This window comes from Indicator indicator, chromosome 12 (assembly GCF_027791375.1).
Source record: "Indicator indicator isolate 239-I01 chromosome 12, UM_Iind_1.1, whole genome shotgun sequence".
Taxonomy (NCBI): Eukaryota; Metazoa; Chordata; class Aves; order Piciformes; family Indicatoridae; genus Indicator; species Indicator indicator.
The window spans coordinates 5,478,545-5,493,253 of record NC_072021.1 but is presented as its reverse complement, the minus strand read 5'-3'; the positions used below and the strand labels follow the sequence as shown (position 1 = coordinate 5,493,253).

General features: G+C 44.2%; 1 protein-coding gene across 1 annotated transcript in view; it reads left to right on the top strand.

The window, feature by feature from the left end:
• Positions 1–12,529, top strand: part of TMEM67 (transmembrane protein 67) — a 28,912-nt gene extending 16,383 nt beyond the window's left edge. Inside the window, exons 16-27 of the mRNA XM_054385378.1 lie at positions 380–478; positions 845–931; positions 2,424–2,523; positions 2,617–2,756; positions 5,307–5,447; positions 6,415–6,495; positions 7,793–7,909; positions 9,146–9,262; positions 9,348–9,452; positions 10,266–10,368; positions 11,421–11,563; positions 12,449–12,529. Coding sequence (XP_054241353.1) covers positions 380–478; positions 845–931; positions 2,424–2,523; positions 2,617–2,756; positions 5,307–5,447; positions 6,415–6,495; positions 7,793–7,909; positions 9,146–9,262; positions 9,348–9,452; positions 10,266–10,368; positions 11,421–11,563; positions 12,449–12,529 — 1,314 coding nt within the window. The remainder of the gene's footprint in view (positions 1–379; positions 479–844; positions 932–2,423; positions 2,524–2,616; positions 2,757–5,306; positions 5,448–6,414; positions 6,496–7,792; positions 7,910–9,145; positions 9,263–9,347; positions 9,453–10,265; positions 10,369–11,420; positions 11,564–12,448) is intronic.
• The last annotated feature ends 2,180 nt before the right edge of the window (positions 12,530–14,709 follow it).

Below are 14,709 nucleotides of genomic sequence, written 5' to 3'. Positions count from 1 at the left end.
TTAAACTTCAGTCCATTCCCTCTCATCTTGTCGGAGCTCTGGGCAACCTGATCTAGTTGAGGATGCCTCTGCTGACTGCAGAGGGCATTGGACTGGATGAGCTTTGGAGGTCCCTTCCAGACCCTGACCGTTCTGTGATTCTATTCTGATCAGTTGAGTGGACTTAGTTTTCTAGTGAATTCTTCCTTGAACAAAGCCATCATGTACAATCTTCAGATACTGAAGATGTCATAAGCATGTGACCAAAGGAGAAAAATCTTCTTTGAGGCTGCTTTTCAATACTGGAGTTTGCCCTAGTGTGAGCTGCAGACCCTTGTGTGTGACTGTACATATTCCTTGCTTAATTACAGATCTCTACAGTGTGTTTTTGTAATTGCAGACAGTTTTGAAGTTTCTCCTGTTCTATGCTGGAGACCTTGCCAACGTTTTCTTTCTCATCACAGTGGGCACAGGGATTTATTGGCTTGTGTTCTTCAAAGTAAGTGTCTCTCCAGATGTGGGTGTTATGAAAACAAATTAATATGGCATAGATTTATATGCAAAAATTAATTTTCTTTCTTTTTTCCTTCCTTTTTTTTTTGTTTTGCCTTTCTGGTCAGAGTATTGAGGCAAGTTGTCTATCATATTCCGTTTTCTGTACTTCTGTTTTTGTGTTCAACTCTTTCTTTTCCTTAGGATTTATTGTACTTGCAGTCTGCTTAATAGTCCTTTAAAATCTTTTACTAATTCACAATGTTTGCCCACTAAATATTGACCTTTTTCTGCAATATGTGTTTCACTCTAGCATTTAGTGTTTTGTCACATATGCCATCCACACTCTTCCAATGTGACTTCTCCATTACAGGCTCAGAAGTTTGTCTCCGTCCTTTTACCACTTCCATCTCAAGAAGAGGAATTTGTCACATACATAGCCTGTGCATTTAGTTTAAAGGTAAATATTCTTTTCCTTAGGCATTAAAGACATTTCAACACAGGCTTCTCTATGTTTCCATAGATTCATAGAATGGGTTAGGTTGGAAGGGACTTTAAAGATCATTCAGTTCCAACCCCCCTGCCATGAGCAGGGACATTTCCCACCAGCCCAGGTTGCTCAAGGCCTCATCCAGCCTGGCCTTGGACACCTCCAGGGAGGAGGCATCCACAGCCTCTCTGGGCAACCTGTTCCAGTGTCTCACCACCCTCACTGTCAAGAATTTCCTCCTAATCTCCAGTCTCAATCTGCCCTCCTCAAGCTTCAATCCATTCCCTCTCATCCTATCATGAGAAGCCCTTATAAAAAGTCCCTTCCTGGCTTTCTTGTAGCACCCTTCAGGTACTGGAAGGCTGCTGTAAGGTCTCCCTGGAGCCTTCTCTTCTCCATGCTGAACAGCCCCAACTCTCTCAGCCTGTCCCTATAGGGGAGGCTCTCCAGCCTTCTGATCATCTTCATCACCTCCTCTGGACCTGTTCCAGCAGCTCCATGTCCCTCTTATGCTGGGGGCACCAGAGCTGGAGGCAGTGCTGCAGGTGGGGTCTCAGTAGAGCAGAGGGGCAGAATCCCCTCCCTGTGCTGCTGCTCTCCCTGCTCTGGATGCAGCTCAGCACACAGCTGCCTGCTGGGCTGCCAGGGACCATTGCTGGCTCCTGGGGAGTTTGTCACCAAGTGACACCCCCAAGGCCTTCTGCTCCAGACTGCTCTCCAGCCACTCACCCAGCCTGGATTTGTGCTTGGGATTGCCCAGACCCAGGCATCAGACTTGATTTTAAACATCTTGTACGGTTCATTTTATTAGTGATTCTCTTGCATCACCCAATAGGTGTGCCCAGGATGATTTTATGATTTTATGCAAAGAATTAATTCATTTCCCCACAGTAATTTAATTTGTGGAGTCTTTATATGGAACCAAATATCTAAGGAAGGTGATCTGTGGAAAACTCTTTCCATGTAAGGAAATGTAAAGCAAAGAAAACCACATGGAGAAAGGAAGTGCTTTCTTTTAAAGGGGAATATAGTGCTGTCAATTCCTGACTGAAAAAAAAAGGCAGATTAAAATAATTATGTTGAAAGAGAACTTGTGAAATTCAGAGATCACAATTTTCTGTTCATGGGACACACAATTATCTTACTGATTCTGGGGAGCATATTGAATTGGATTTCATAATACAGGTTCATGTGGGAAAATGCTTAGTCAGTGTTTTTTTAATTTGTTCTTTTGCTCTATTTGCTGCATAGTTTGGACATCATCTCGTTGCTTGCCATGAAGCCAAGCTTTTAAATGTAAAAAACCCCAAGCTGGTGACAGAGTTGCAGTCTCCAGTGCAGTCAAGCCTAGCAGTCAAGCCTATTACTGATGTTTAGTGACTGACGTGCAGTGAGTGCTTCTTCAGCTTTGCCTGCATGCTGTTGCTGTCCTTACTTGTTGGATTTCTCCTTTCTCCCTCAGGCCCTGCAGTTCTTACATTTGCTGGTTTCACAACTCACTGTAGATATTTTCTTTATCGACTGGGAAAGACCTAAGGGCAAAGTTCTTAAAGCAGTTGAAGGTAACTCAAGCTGTGCTCATTTGTCTAAACAGCTCTGGCTAACTTTGGCTCTCACTCAAGCATTAAGAGCTTTATTTGATGTGTTCTTTTTAGGTGAAGGGGTTATTAGAAGTGCTGCTGCACCTGTGAGCATATGGAGGACATACTTTATAGCAAATGAATGGCATGAAATTCAGACAGTGAGGAAGATAAATCCCCTCTTCCAAGTGATTGCAGTCCTTTTCTTTCTGGAGGTATTATTGCTACAATTATTATTGGTATTCATTTTTTATGGTTCACAACCAGAGCATAACATAAGAATCTGGGTTTGAGTTCTTGCATTCTTTGTGATCACAGTGGATGACTTTCAAGTTCACTTGAAAAGATATTTTAAGTTCTTTCTTTTTTTTTTTTTTCATTTAATGGGTATCCATCTACGGGCCCTTGCAATAAAAAACTTTAAAACTTAGTAAAATAATTATTTTTTTTTTCATTTATGAGTATACATCTACAGGTCATTGCAATAAAAAACTTTAAAACTTAGTGGAACAATTAAGTTTAGGTTTTTTTTTTTCATTTATGGGTATACATTTATAGGTCATTGCAATAAAAACTTTAGAATCTAGTGAAATAATTATTTTAATTTAATTTATTTTATTTATGGGCATGCATCCATGGGTCATTGTAATAAAACACTTTAAAACTTAGTGAAATAATAATTTAATTTTTTTTTTTAATTTTTGGGTATCCATCTATGGCTCATTGCAGTAAAAACTTTAAAACTTAGTGAAATAATTATTTGAAGTTCATTTTTTCATTTATGGGTATGCAGCTATGGGTCATTGCAACAAAAAAGCCTTCAAAACTTAGTAAAATAATTTTATTTATTTTTTTGCATCTATGGATATGCATCTATGGCTCATTGCAATAAAAACTTTAAAAAACTTAGTGAAATAATTATTTTCATTTTTTCACTTGTGGGTATCCATCTGTGGCTCATTGCAATAAAAAACTTTAAAACTTAGTGCAATAATTATTTTAAGTTAATTTTTTCACTTATGGGTATCCATCTATGGATCATTGCAATAAAAACTTTAAAACTTAGTGAAATAATTAATTTCATTTTTTTCACTTATGGGTATCCATCTATGGATCATTGCAATAAAAACTGTAAAACTTAGTGAAATAATTATCATAAGTTCATTTTTTTAATGTATGGGTATCCATTTATGGCTCGTTGCAATAAAAACTTTTTAAAAACCCCAAACACACCAAACTTTGAGACCTTTGTTGGGTTTGTTTGGGTTTTTTTAAGGTAATAAATTGCCCTAAATAGCTTAGACTGATAAATCTATGTACACATTCAATTCTTTATTTGCTTGCTGGCTGCCTCCTGCTACAGTGGTTTCATATTCATCTGAACTGAGCTTCCTTGCTGCTACTTTGCTGTAGTGACCTTTTATAAAGCAGGAAATGGAATGTGCCAGTTCTGTTCCTGCCACACACAAGGCAGTGTGCCTTCAGCTGAAGGATGTGCCAGAAATTCTGCTTTAGCTTTGCAGTTTGTTTCTTCTGTAGCTTGGAAAGGACTTTTAGTTTGGGATGTATTCGTAAAGCATAGAGTTGTTTATGTGGGGTTCTTCTGCAGTGTATTTAATAGAATCATAGAATGGTCTGGGTTGGGAGGGACTTCCAAAGGTCACCCAGTCCAACCCCCTCTGCAGTCAGCAGAGACATCCTCAACTAGATCAGGTTGCCCAGAGCAATCAGGTGTTTATTCATTTTTATATTTCTGGGTTTAAATTGACTATTTTTTTAATGAAATACAGGGAAAAAAAAACCCAAACAAAGACCTCAAACTCACCTCATTCCCTAAATCAGTATTTTTGCTGTTGGCAAATGAAGGCCAGGGCCAACTTAGGTGCCATGTTATGAGGAAGGAATGGGAGACAGGAGAGCATGTGTTCCCAAGACTTGTAGGGTCATAGAATGGTTTGTGTTGGAAAGGACCTTAAAGATCATCTAGTTCCAAGCCCCTGCCAAGGGCAGGGACACCTTCCTCTAGACCAGGTTTCTCAACCAATCTGCTCAGGTTACTCCTCTTATGCTCCTGGTTGTTACTAGAAGGGAGAAGCTACTCTTAGTAGGGAGTGACATCTTGCTCTGTAACACACCAATGTTTATGGTATTGCTAAACAGTGCTTGCACAGTGTCAAAGGCCCCAGGGAAGTGGCTGGGGCTGCCCAAGGAGGTGGGGGAAAGCACCACCATGACAGCTGAGCCCAACTAACCAAAGGGGTATTCCATACCATGTACCACGTGCTCAGCAATAAAGCATAGAATCATAGAACTCTAGAATGGTTTGGGTTAGAAGGGACCTCCAGAGGTCATCCAGTCCAACCCCCCTGCAGTCAGCAGGGACATCCTCCACCAGATCAGGTTGCTCCAAGCCCTAATGAGCCTGATCTTGAATAATGTCCAGGGGTGGGGCTTCAACTACCTCCCTTTGCAGTCTAACAGTAGAATCTTTTGGAGCTTTTCAGTAGAACTCAGTGTTGACTTCTTGTGGGGTTTAGCTGTGTATGTTTTGAATGTTTCCTAGGTACAGTTTGTGTTTTTATTTGCATTGCCCAGCAATCAGACTGGAGCACACAGCTGGGCTCTCCCATAGTGACCATTCTGCTACTCCTAGCTCCCATTGTTTCCTGTTTTTTCCTTACTTCTTGTTAGGGTGGAAACAACAGAGTCATAATGAATCCTGTTAATTGTTTCATCTTGTCCTGTTGACTTTCTTATCTCATCAGGTGGTGGGATTTTCAAACCTGGCTTTAATGGATTCTTCTTCCAGTCTTACGAGAAGCAGTGAGAGTTACATCGCTCCCTGGAGCCGCACGTTGAGATTTGGGGTGTCTGCTGCTCTGTGGCTGGCCATTGCCTTCCTGCAGGTGTGTGAAGCACAGGAGACAAAGAATTATCGTTGTCAGAGTGTTTCTTGGCAGCTAGAATGTATCACGAGGTCATTCAGACTATGTGTCATAGCATAGGTTATGTTGTGAACTGTTTTGCTTGATGTAGAATTTTAGCTGCCTTAGCATGGTACTCAGAGCTCCAAATGAATCCTCTAAGCTATGAGACATCTTAATCCTCTCAAAGATTCACCCAGATTCACAGATTTCATTGGGTTGGAAGGGACCCTCAAAGGGCATCTTCTCTAACCCCCCTGCACTCAGCAGGGACACCTCCAACTACAGCAGGCTGCACAGGGCCACATCCAGTCTGAGCTTGAATGTCTGCTAGGATGAGGCCTCAACCACCTCCCTGGGCAGCCTGTTCCAGTGTTTCACCACTCTCGCTGTGCAGAACTTCCTCCTGATGTCCAACCTACATCTGCCCTGCTCCAGTTTCAAACCATTGCCCCTCATCCTATCCCCACAGGCCCTTCTAAACAGTCCCTCCCCAGCCTTCCTGCCTGTAGGTCCCCTTCAGATACTGAAATGAAGCTCTAAGATCTCTCCAGAGCCTTCTCCAGGCTGAACAGCCTAAATTCTTTCAGCCTGTCTTCATAGCAGAGGTGCTGCAGCCCTCTGATCATCTTGGTTGCCTCCTTTGGACCTATTTCATCAGGTCCATGTCTCTCTTGTGTTGGGGGCCCAGAGCTGGACACAATACTGCAGGTGAGGAGTGCTTGTTTTGTTTTAAACAACTTTGAAGCATCTCTAAGATCAAAATGAAGAGCAAGTTATTGCTACAACCTCCCTTCTTAGATGAAGGAGGGAGTCAGTCCCATTTCACAGAGCCCAGTGGAATGGTGGCCACTAGATAAGTCTGTAATTTGTGAGTGTTAAACTGGGATGGTGACTGCTTGATGAAATAAAATGAATTAATTAAAGAAAATGTGTTGATTTCTTTCAGATTCTATTTTTTTCTGTGTTCTATGAAAGATTTGTTGAAGACAAGATAAGCCAGTTTGTTGATTTGTGTTGCATGAGCAATGTAAGTATTTCTGTGTCTCCTTTCTAAGAGAATAACACATTAAGTAGGTGTAAGACTATGAAACAGTACTGATTCCTTTAGTTTAATTAGAGATCACTACCTAACAGCCACAGTCAGTGTTTCTTTCACCTCACTTTACTGATGCAATCTGCAAGAAGATTTCAGTTGAACTTTAATTAGAAAACCATTCTTCAGCCATTGCTATCAATCTGTTCTTCTAGAGGTGGTTTTTAGATTGGATTTTGGAGTTAAATTGGTTCCATTTCCTTACACACAATTACAAAGAAAAAGCATTATGACAATTTACAACAAAGTTGGTGTCAAACCTTTTGCTGCCATTCTGTCTGCTGGTTTCTATTTTAGTCTTACAGACACAGATGTCTTGGGTTTATTCCATATGTTTTTGTTTAGTTTCTGCTCCCTTCTCGTGGCTGTCCCTCCTGGATGGTTCATAGATTCATAGAATGGTTTAGGTTGGATTGCACCTTCAAGATCATTTGGTTCCAACCCCTCCGCTGTGGGCAGGAACAACTCCCACCACCAGCCCAGGTTGCTCAAGGCCTCATCCAGCCTGGCCTTGAACACCTCTAGGGAGGGGACATCCACAACCTCCCTGAGCAACCTGTGCCAGTGTCTCACCACCCTCACTGGGAAGAATTTCTTCCTAATCCCCAGTCTAAATCTGCCCTCCTCAAGCATCAATCCATTGCCCTTTGCCCTGTCACTAGAAGCCCTTGTGAAAACTCCTTCCCCAGCTTTCCTGTATGCCTGTTCAGGTACTGGAAGGCAGCTCTAAGGTCTCCCCACTGCCTCCTTTTCTCCAGGTTGAACATCCCCAACTCTTGAATCAACATCCCCTGAGGATATTGAGGCTCTGGAACAGGTTGCCCAGGGAAGTTGTGGATGACACTTCCCTGGAGGTGTTCAAGACCAGGTTGGATGAAGCTTTGAGCAGCTGAGTCTAGTTGAGAGGTCTCTCTGCCAATGGCAGGGGAAGTTGGGGTAGATGACCTGTGAGGTCCCTTCCAACCTAAATCATTCTGTGAATTTATAAATGTATGAATTCAGTAGTGATCCTTGCCCTTCACAACCTAAACTCAACACTGGGTTTTGTTTCTACTTACAAAATCAGTTAAAGAGTTATTAAAGATCTTTCTGTCATACTTGTTTTGGTGGATGCCTGCTTTGTGTTTGCAGAAGGGCTGGTCCTGCTGATCTCTGCTGTGAATTCAAAAGTTCAACCATAGAATGGTCATGTTGGATTAGAGGACTCTTTTTCTTCCTCCATCTCTTCTAGATTTCAGTCTTCCTCTTGTCACATAGCTGCTTTGGGTACTATATCCATGGGCGCTCTGTGCATGGGCATGCAGATACCAATATGGAAGAAATGAATCTGAACCTAAAGAGAGAAGCAGTAAGTAAAAGGATCAATGCTGACACCTGCTCCAGTCATTTATTTTTGTAAAAAAAAAAAAACAACTCCACACCTTTGCATTATGGAGCAGGCTGCCCAGAGAGGTTGTGGAGTCTCCTTCTCTGCAGACATTCAACCCCCACCTGGATGTGTTCCTGTGCAGCCTGCCCTAGGTGATCCTGCTCTGGCAGGAGGGTTGGACTGGGATGATATCTGGAGGTCCTTTCCAGCCCCTAATATTCTGTGATTCTGTGACTTTTAGTCTGGAATATTGCAAACTGTAGGGGAAAAAGAGCAAAGTGGAGTGGGATCTCATAAAGGCTTATAAATAAAGGCTGGGTGTCAGGAGGATGGGGCCAGGCTTTTTTCACTGCTGCCTAGTGACAGGACAAGGGGTAATGGGCACAAACTGGAACATTAGAAGTTCCAGCTAAACATGGGGAGGAACTTCTTTAATGTAAAGGTGGTGGAGCACTGGAGCTGGATGCCCAGAGAGGTCGTGGAGTCTCCCCTGGAGACTTTTGAAACCTGCCTGGAGGTATTTCTGAGTGACCTTCTTTAAGTGAAGCTGCTTTGGCAGGGGGATTGGACTGGAGAATGTGTGAATCTGTAATAAGCTGAACACAGGTGAAAGGAGAATCTGATTTTGTGACAGCATGGGTCAGGATTTCTTGTCCTAAGGAGATCCAGGCTATAGATCCAGGCTATAATTGAATGGAGAGTGTAGTCGAGTCAGATATTTAGAGCCACTAAGTCCTATGTGTATAGGAAAGAGAGAAAATGAAAAGCTGGGGTTTGTTTTTTTTTTTTTTTCGGTCTGTGGATGACATTAATCACAGAATTGTCAGGGTTGGAAGGGACCTCAAGGATCATCCAGTTCCAACTGCCCTGCCATAGGCAGGGATACCTCACACTACAGCAGGTTCCTCACAGCCACATGCAGCCTGGCTGCAAAAACCTCCAGACATGAGGCTTCCACCACCTCCCTGGGCAACCTGTGCCAGTGTCTCACCACCCTCATGGTGTAAAACTTCTTCCTAACATCCAATCTGAATCTCCCCATTTCTAGTTTTGTTCCACTCCCCTCAGTCCTATCACTCCCTGACACCCTCCAAAGTCCCTCCCCAGCTTTCTTGTAACCCCCTTCAGATCCTGGAAGGCCACAATGAGGTCTCCTGGGAGCCTTCTCTTCTCCAGACTGAATGATGTTCATTTCCAACTGCTTTCATTGTGCAGGAGAATCTCTGCAGTCAGAGAGGTTTGCTGCCCGGCACAGAGTGCCAGACCTTTCAGATCTCCCTGTCAAGAAGGATGCGGCTGCACTACGACAGGATCCACGAAGCCCTGACCAGGGTGAGTCAGAGATCTCTCTTCTCTAATTCTCATTTTAAATATGGACATTTCCCACTCAAGTGGTGGTGGTGGTGCTGTCTTTCAGAAACGTGGTCCTGCCAGGCTTGTGGACTCCTCAGCAAATACTTTTGAGCAGAGCACAAGGGCATACAACACCATGAACAAGTTCCTCGGCTCCTTCATTGATCACGTACGTACAGGGCAGCTGCTGCAGGAAGGAAAGGGGAGACAGTCAGGAGAGACTGACAACTCTAACAGCTGAAAGAGTAATACAGATGTACTTAAAGACTTGGGGACTTCATGTCAGTCATAGAATCATAAAATGGCTTAGGTTGGAAGGGACCTCATGGATCGTTTACTCTAACTGCCCTGCCATGGGCAGGGACACCTCTCAGCTAGACTCAGCTGCTCAAGGCCTCATCCAACCTGCCCTTGAACACCCCCAGGGAGGAGGCAGCCACAATTGCTCTGGGCAGCCTGTTCCAGAGTCTCACCACCCTCATACTGAAGAACTTCTTCCTCAGCTCCAGTCTAACCCTGCTCTCCCTCAGCTTCAAACCATTCCCCCTTGTTCTGTCTCTAGACACCCTTATGAGAAGTCCCTCTGCAGCCTTCCTGGAGGATCACTTCAGGTATTGGAAGGCAGCTCTAAGGTCCCCCTGGAATCTTCTCTTCTCCAGGCTGAACACCCCCAGCTCCCTCAGCCTATCCTCATAGCAGAGGTGCTCCAGCCCTTGGATCATCTTTGTGGCACTCCTCTGGATTCACTCCAACAGCAACTGGAAGAGTGCTTCATTAAAAGAATCAAATTGAAGGGCAGCCCAGCAGTGCAGCCTGCCCTTAAAAATGACAATTCCTTTTTTATTTCCTTTATTTTTGTCTTGAAACAGACCAGTGTTGTTTTTTTTCATTCTTAAAGGTCTAAGTAGCTGCACTTCACTTTCTAATGAGTACTTTCTCTTTGAAATCATAAACCAAGTTTTGGGTTTGCCTTTTCTTTCAGGTTCACAAAGAAATGGATTATATTGTAAAAGATAAGTTGCTGCTGGAAAGGATTCTTGAAATGGAGTTAATGGAACCACTGGATAAAAGTATATTTTACAATGGTAAAAAGATTTATGGCTTCCTTTTTGTGCTGTTAGAACTATGTAGGTATCTGTGTAGATTTCTTTCCCAGGATTTACAGTCTAAACTGGGCTTTACAGCAGGAGGGGGCATTAAATGAATACTGCTGAGGGAGGTAGTTAAGATTTTCAGGTTAAAGAAATGCTGTTTAGAGTAGGAAGCGCTCCTCTGAATTGCTATCTAGATCCAATGTCCACTTGGTAAATAGAAAGAAGAGCCACAATATTTAATCAGCTCCATGCCTTTTTTTTTTAATTTAATATAGAACCATATTTCATCTGAAACAAACCCCCAGGGAGGAGGCATCCACAACCTCCCTGGGCAACCTGTTCCAGAGTCTCACCACCCTCATACTGAAGAACTTTTTCCTAAGATCCAGCCTAACCCTGCTCTCCCTCAGTTTCAAACCATTCCCCCTTGTCCTGTCTCTAGACACCCATTCTGAAAAGTCCCTCTGCAGCCTTCCTGTAAGATCCTTTCAGCTGTTGGAAGGAAGCTCTAAGGTCCCCCTGGAGTCTTCTCTTCTCCATGCTGAACACCCCCAGCTCCCTCAGCCTGTCCTCACAGCAGAGGGGCTCCAGCCCTTGGATCATCTTTGTGGCCTCCTCTGGACTCAGTCCAACAGCTCTCTGTCCCTATGCTGGGGACACCAGAACTGGAGGCAGGATTGGAGATGGGGTCTCAGCAGAGCAGAGCAAAGGGGCAGAATCCCCTCTCTTGTTCTTGTTCAAAGCAGCTTTGTTAAAACAATCCAATGGAGATGTTAGGTGTGAAGAAAGCTGCCTGTGGCAGGAGGGCTTTGGCTGTGGGGTTCTGCCAGTATTGAGCCATTTTGGAGCAGAAAAGTTTTGAGTTATTTAGTTTCAATCAAATGAATGACCTCAGCAGCTCTTCTGATGCCATCGAGTGCCTTGACTAGCTCTTGCTCAGACTTCCCTTTTCCTTTTGAGCTTTCTCAGCAGGGCCTGCTGAACTCCACAAGCCTGCCCTTCACAGGAATAACAGCTTCTCTACCCTTGTTTCCTTCCTGCAGACGAAGGACAGGCTTTCACTGACGTTCTCTATTATGGCAACGAGACCACGCTGCTCATCTTCGATATCCTCTTTTTCTCCGTGGTGGATCTGGCTTCCCAGAGTTTTGTGTTAGCAGCCATTGTGACATACTTGCAACAAGAGGTAAATTTCAACTGAAGCACAAAGTACTGTTTTTTCAAGATGGGATTGGAGGGAGGTTTATATAGTTTTGTAGTTCATATAGATACAGTTCTGCTGGCTCCAGCCACAGAGCGGGAGGGGGTCCAGTGGAGGCCACAAAGATGATCAGAGAGATGGAGAACCTCCCCTATGGGGACAGGCTGAGGGAGCTGGGGCTGTCCAGCCTGGAGAAGAGAAGACCAGGGAGACCTTACAGCAGCCTTCCAGTGTCTGAAAGGGGCTACAAGAAAGCCAGGAAAGGACTTTTATAAGGGCCTGTAGTGATAGAATGAGAGGCAATGGACTGAAGCTTGAGGAGGGCAGATTTAGACTGGAGATTAGGAGGAAATTCTTGACAGGTTGGTGAGACACTGGAACAGGTTGCCCAGGGAGGTTGTGGATGCCTCCTCCCTGGAGGTGTCCAAGGCCAGGTTGGATGAGGCCTTGAGCAACCTGGGCTGGTGGGGGGTGTCCCTGCCCATGGCAGGAGGGTTGGAACTGGATGATGTTTAAGGTCCCTTCCAACCCAAACCACCCTATGGATCTATGACTAAGTTAACTTTAGGTGGTGACAGGTTATACTGAGAGGTTATACAACAGTTTTTAGCTGCTGTTCTGTTGTCAAACAGGCTTGTGAGAGATTCATTTTACTCACATCCCAGTCGTGAGTAAAAGTGGCCACAGAACCCACAAATCCCTGTTAAAATTAATCACAAATCTCAAAACACTAAGGGAAGTGAAGGACTTGATTCATTCAGTTTCTTTGTGATTTAAAGATACTATGGAGTTACTATTTTGCATTAGGCATTCAAAGAATACTACTTGAAGTATTTCTTTGTTCATACCTTTTTGGTCTGTTCCTCTCAGATATTTAGGTTCATTCGTAATACACTTGGGCAGAAGAATTTGGCATCCAAAACCTTGGTGGATCAAAGATTTCTCATTTGATTAAGAAGATGGAACAACTTTGCTGAGGAATTAATCATGGAAATGATCTCCACCATCACAAAAAATCACAGAATAGATCTGGGTTGAAAATACCTTCAGGATCATCCAGTCCAGCATCTCTGACTGATCAATTGTAGTGCACTTTTCAATAGGTGCATTTTAAATGTATATTTTTTCTACTGTGTGTTCTTCAGCTTTAATTTTGTGTATTTGCAAATAGTTTTTTTAAGTTTCTGAACACTAAGCCATAGGACTTTGAAAGGAAAATATGGCTGGCTGCTTATGGCTTGAGAATAGCCCTGAAGAAAGAGACTTAGGGGTGCTGGTGGCTGAGCAGCTCCCCAGGAGCCAGCAGTGCCCTCCTGCAGCCCAGCAGGCAGCTGTGTGCTGGGCTGCAGCCAGAGGAGTGTGGGCAGCAGGGCAAGAGAGGGGATTCTGCCCCTGGACTCTGCTCTGCTGAGACCTCACCTCCAATCCTGCCTCCAGTTCTGGTGTCCCCAGCAGAAGAAGGACACAGAGCTGCTGGAGAGAGTCCAGAGGAGGCCACAAAGATGATCCAAGGGCTGGAGCAGCTCTACTGTGAGGATAGGCTGAGGGAGCTGGGGGTGTTGAGGTGGAAGAGAGAAGACTCCAGGGGACCTAAGAGCTTCCTTCCAATAGCTGAAAGGATCCTACAGGAAGGCTGCAGAGGGACTTTTCTAGAGACAGGACTAGGGGGAATGGTGCTCCAGGCCCTTCTCCAGCTTTGTTGCCCTTCTCTGGACAGGCTCAGCCCCTCAATGTGCTTCCTGTTGTGAGGGGCCCAGAACTGAACACAACACTCAAGGTATGGCCTCACCAGTGCTGAGTGCAGGGGGATGATCACCTCCCTGTCCCTGCTGGCCACAGCAGTTCCAGTATAGGCCAGGGTGACAGAGCAGGAGAGATGGTTTAGCTATATGGGGTTTGTTCCTGATCTTTGGTCATCTGATGATGACCAGGGTAACACAGAAATTCTCCTCTGCTGTCCCCACACAAGTGAGATAGAGGCAGTTGTTGTTTGTGAAGTGTTCTCACAGGTGCCTTTATGTGCTCATGTGCCTCTTCATTGTCTTTAGATAGAACACAAGGACCACACTCATTTATTTTGGGTATTTAGGCAAGTTAATGATTATTCAAGTGCCACCTCTTTAGTGTTCAGGGAGATTATGAGCCTGGCCTTCTAAACACCTTGAAGTGAGGTGTCTAGCTCTGGGAAGCCTCCCTGCCTTTGTTAAGTGATGGGTTTTGTTCAGTAAATGGTTAAACATTTATAGTGTTTGCTCTTTTTATAGCTGTTCCTTGCCTTCAGATGATTCAACAAGGGACTTTCACCAGCACAACCACCATAAAGATGCAGGTGGGGGTCAGCATTCTCATTCCAAGCAGAGGCTGAGGATGTGACCAGTTGGACCTAGCAGACTTCCATGCTTCTCTGAGCTGAGGAAGCATTGGGCTTCAGGTGTTCCTTGACTGCAGAAAGGGGAGTATGTGCTCCTGTTGATACCATATCATACCATACCATATCATACCATATCATATCATATCATATCATATCATATCATATCATATCATATCATGCCATGATTTTAAACTTCAAGAGACAGGGACATGAACCTCAGGGTCACTGTTGCTCCAATGCATTTGCTTTTGGTGTTGCAAAAGCTGTGGAGCTTGCCAGCCCTGTAGGGTTGCTGTTAGCTGGTTGGATGTGTCTGCCAGTAAGGCTGTGAGAAGGCAGAGGAGGGAAGAGCTGATTTTCAGTGGGACATCCATCTGGTGGTGTGCATTTTTTGCCTGGGCATTCCCATGCCATGCTTTTCCTTACCTTTGTGTGCTTGTGCACAGTTCTCTGTTGGTGAAGACTGTCCCTCAGAAAAAGGGGTGAGCACAAAATACCCACAGGGTGGAATGTCCACTGTAAATCAAGTCACTGTAAATCATAGTCAGTGTAGTCATTCAAGTGTCCATGAGGTTGTGGATCTGCTAACACAGCCAGCCTTTACATTTCCACCCAGTACCATGACTCTGTAACTTCATTGCTTGGGACCTTTCTGTCCTACTTCTTGTCACTGATACGCTGAGTGCCAAAGCTGTGAACTAGGCTAAGGAGACAGATGGAAGATGGTCTGCAATAGGACACCTGCAAGGCAAAGGTAAGG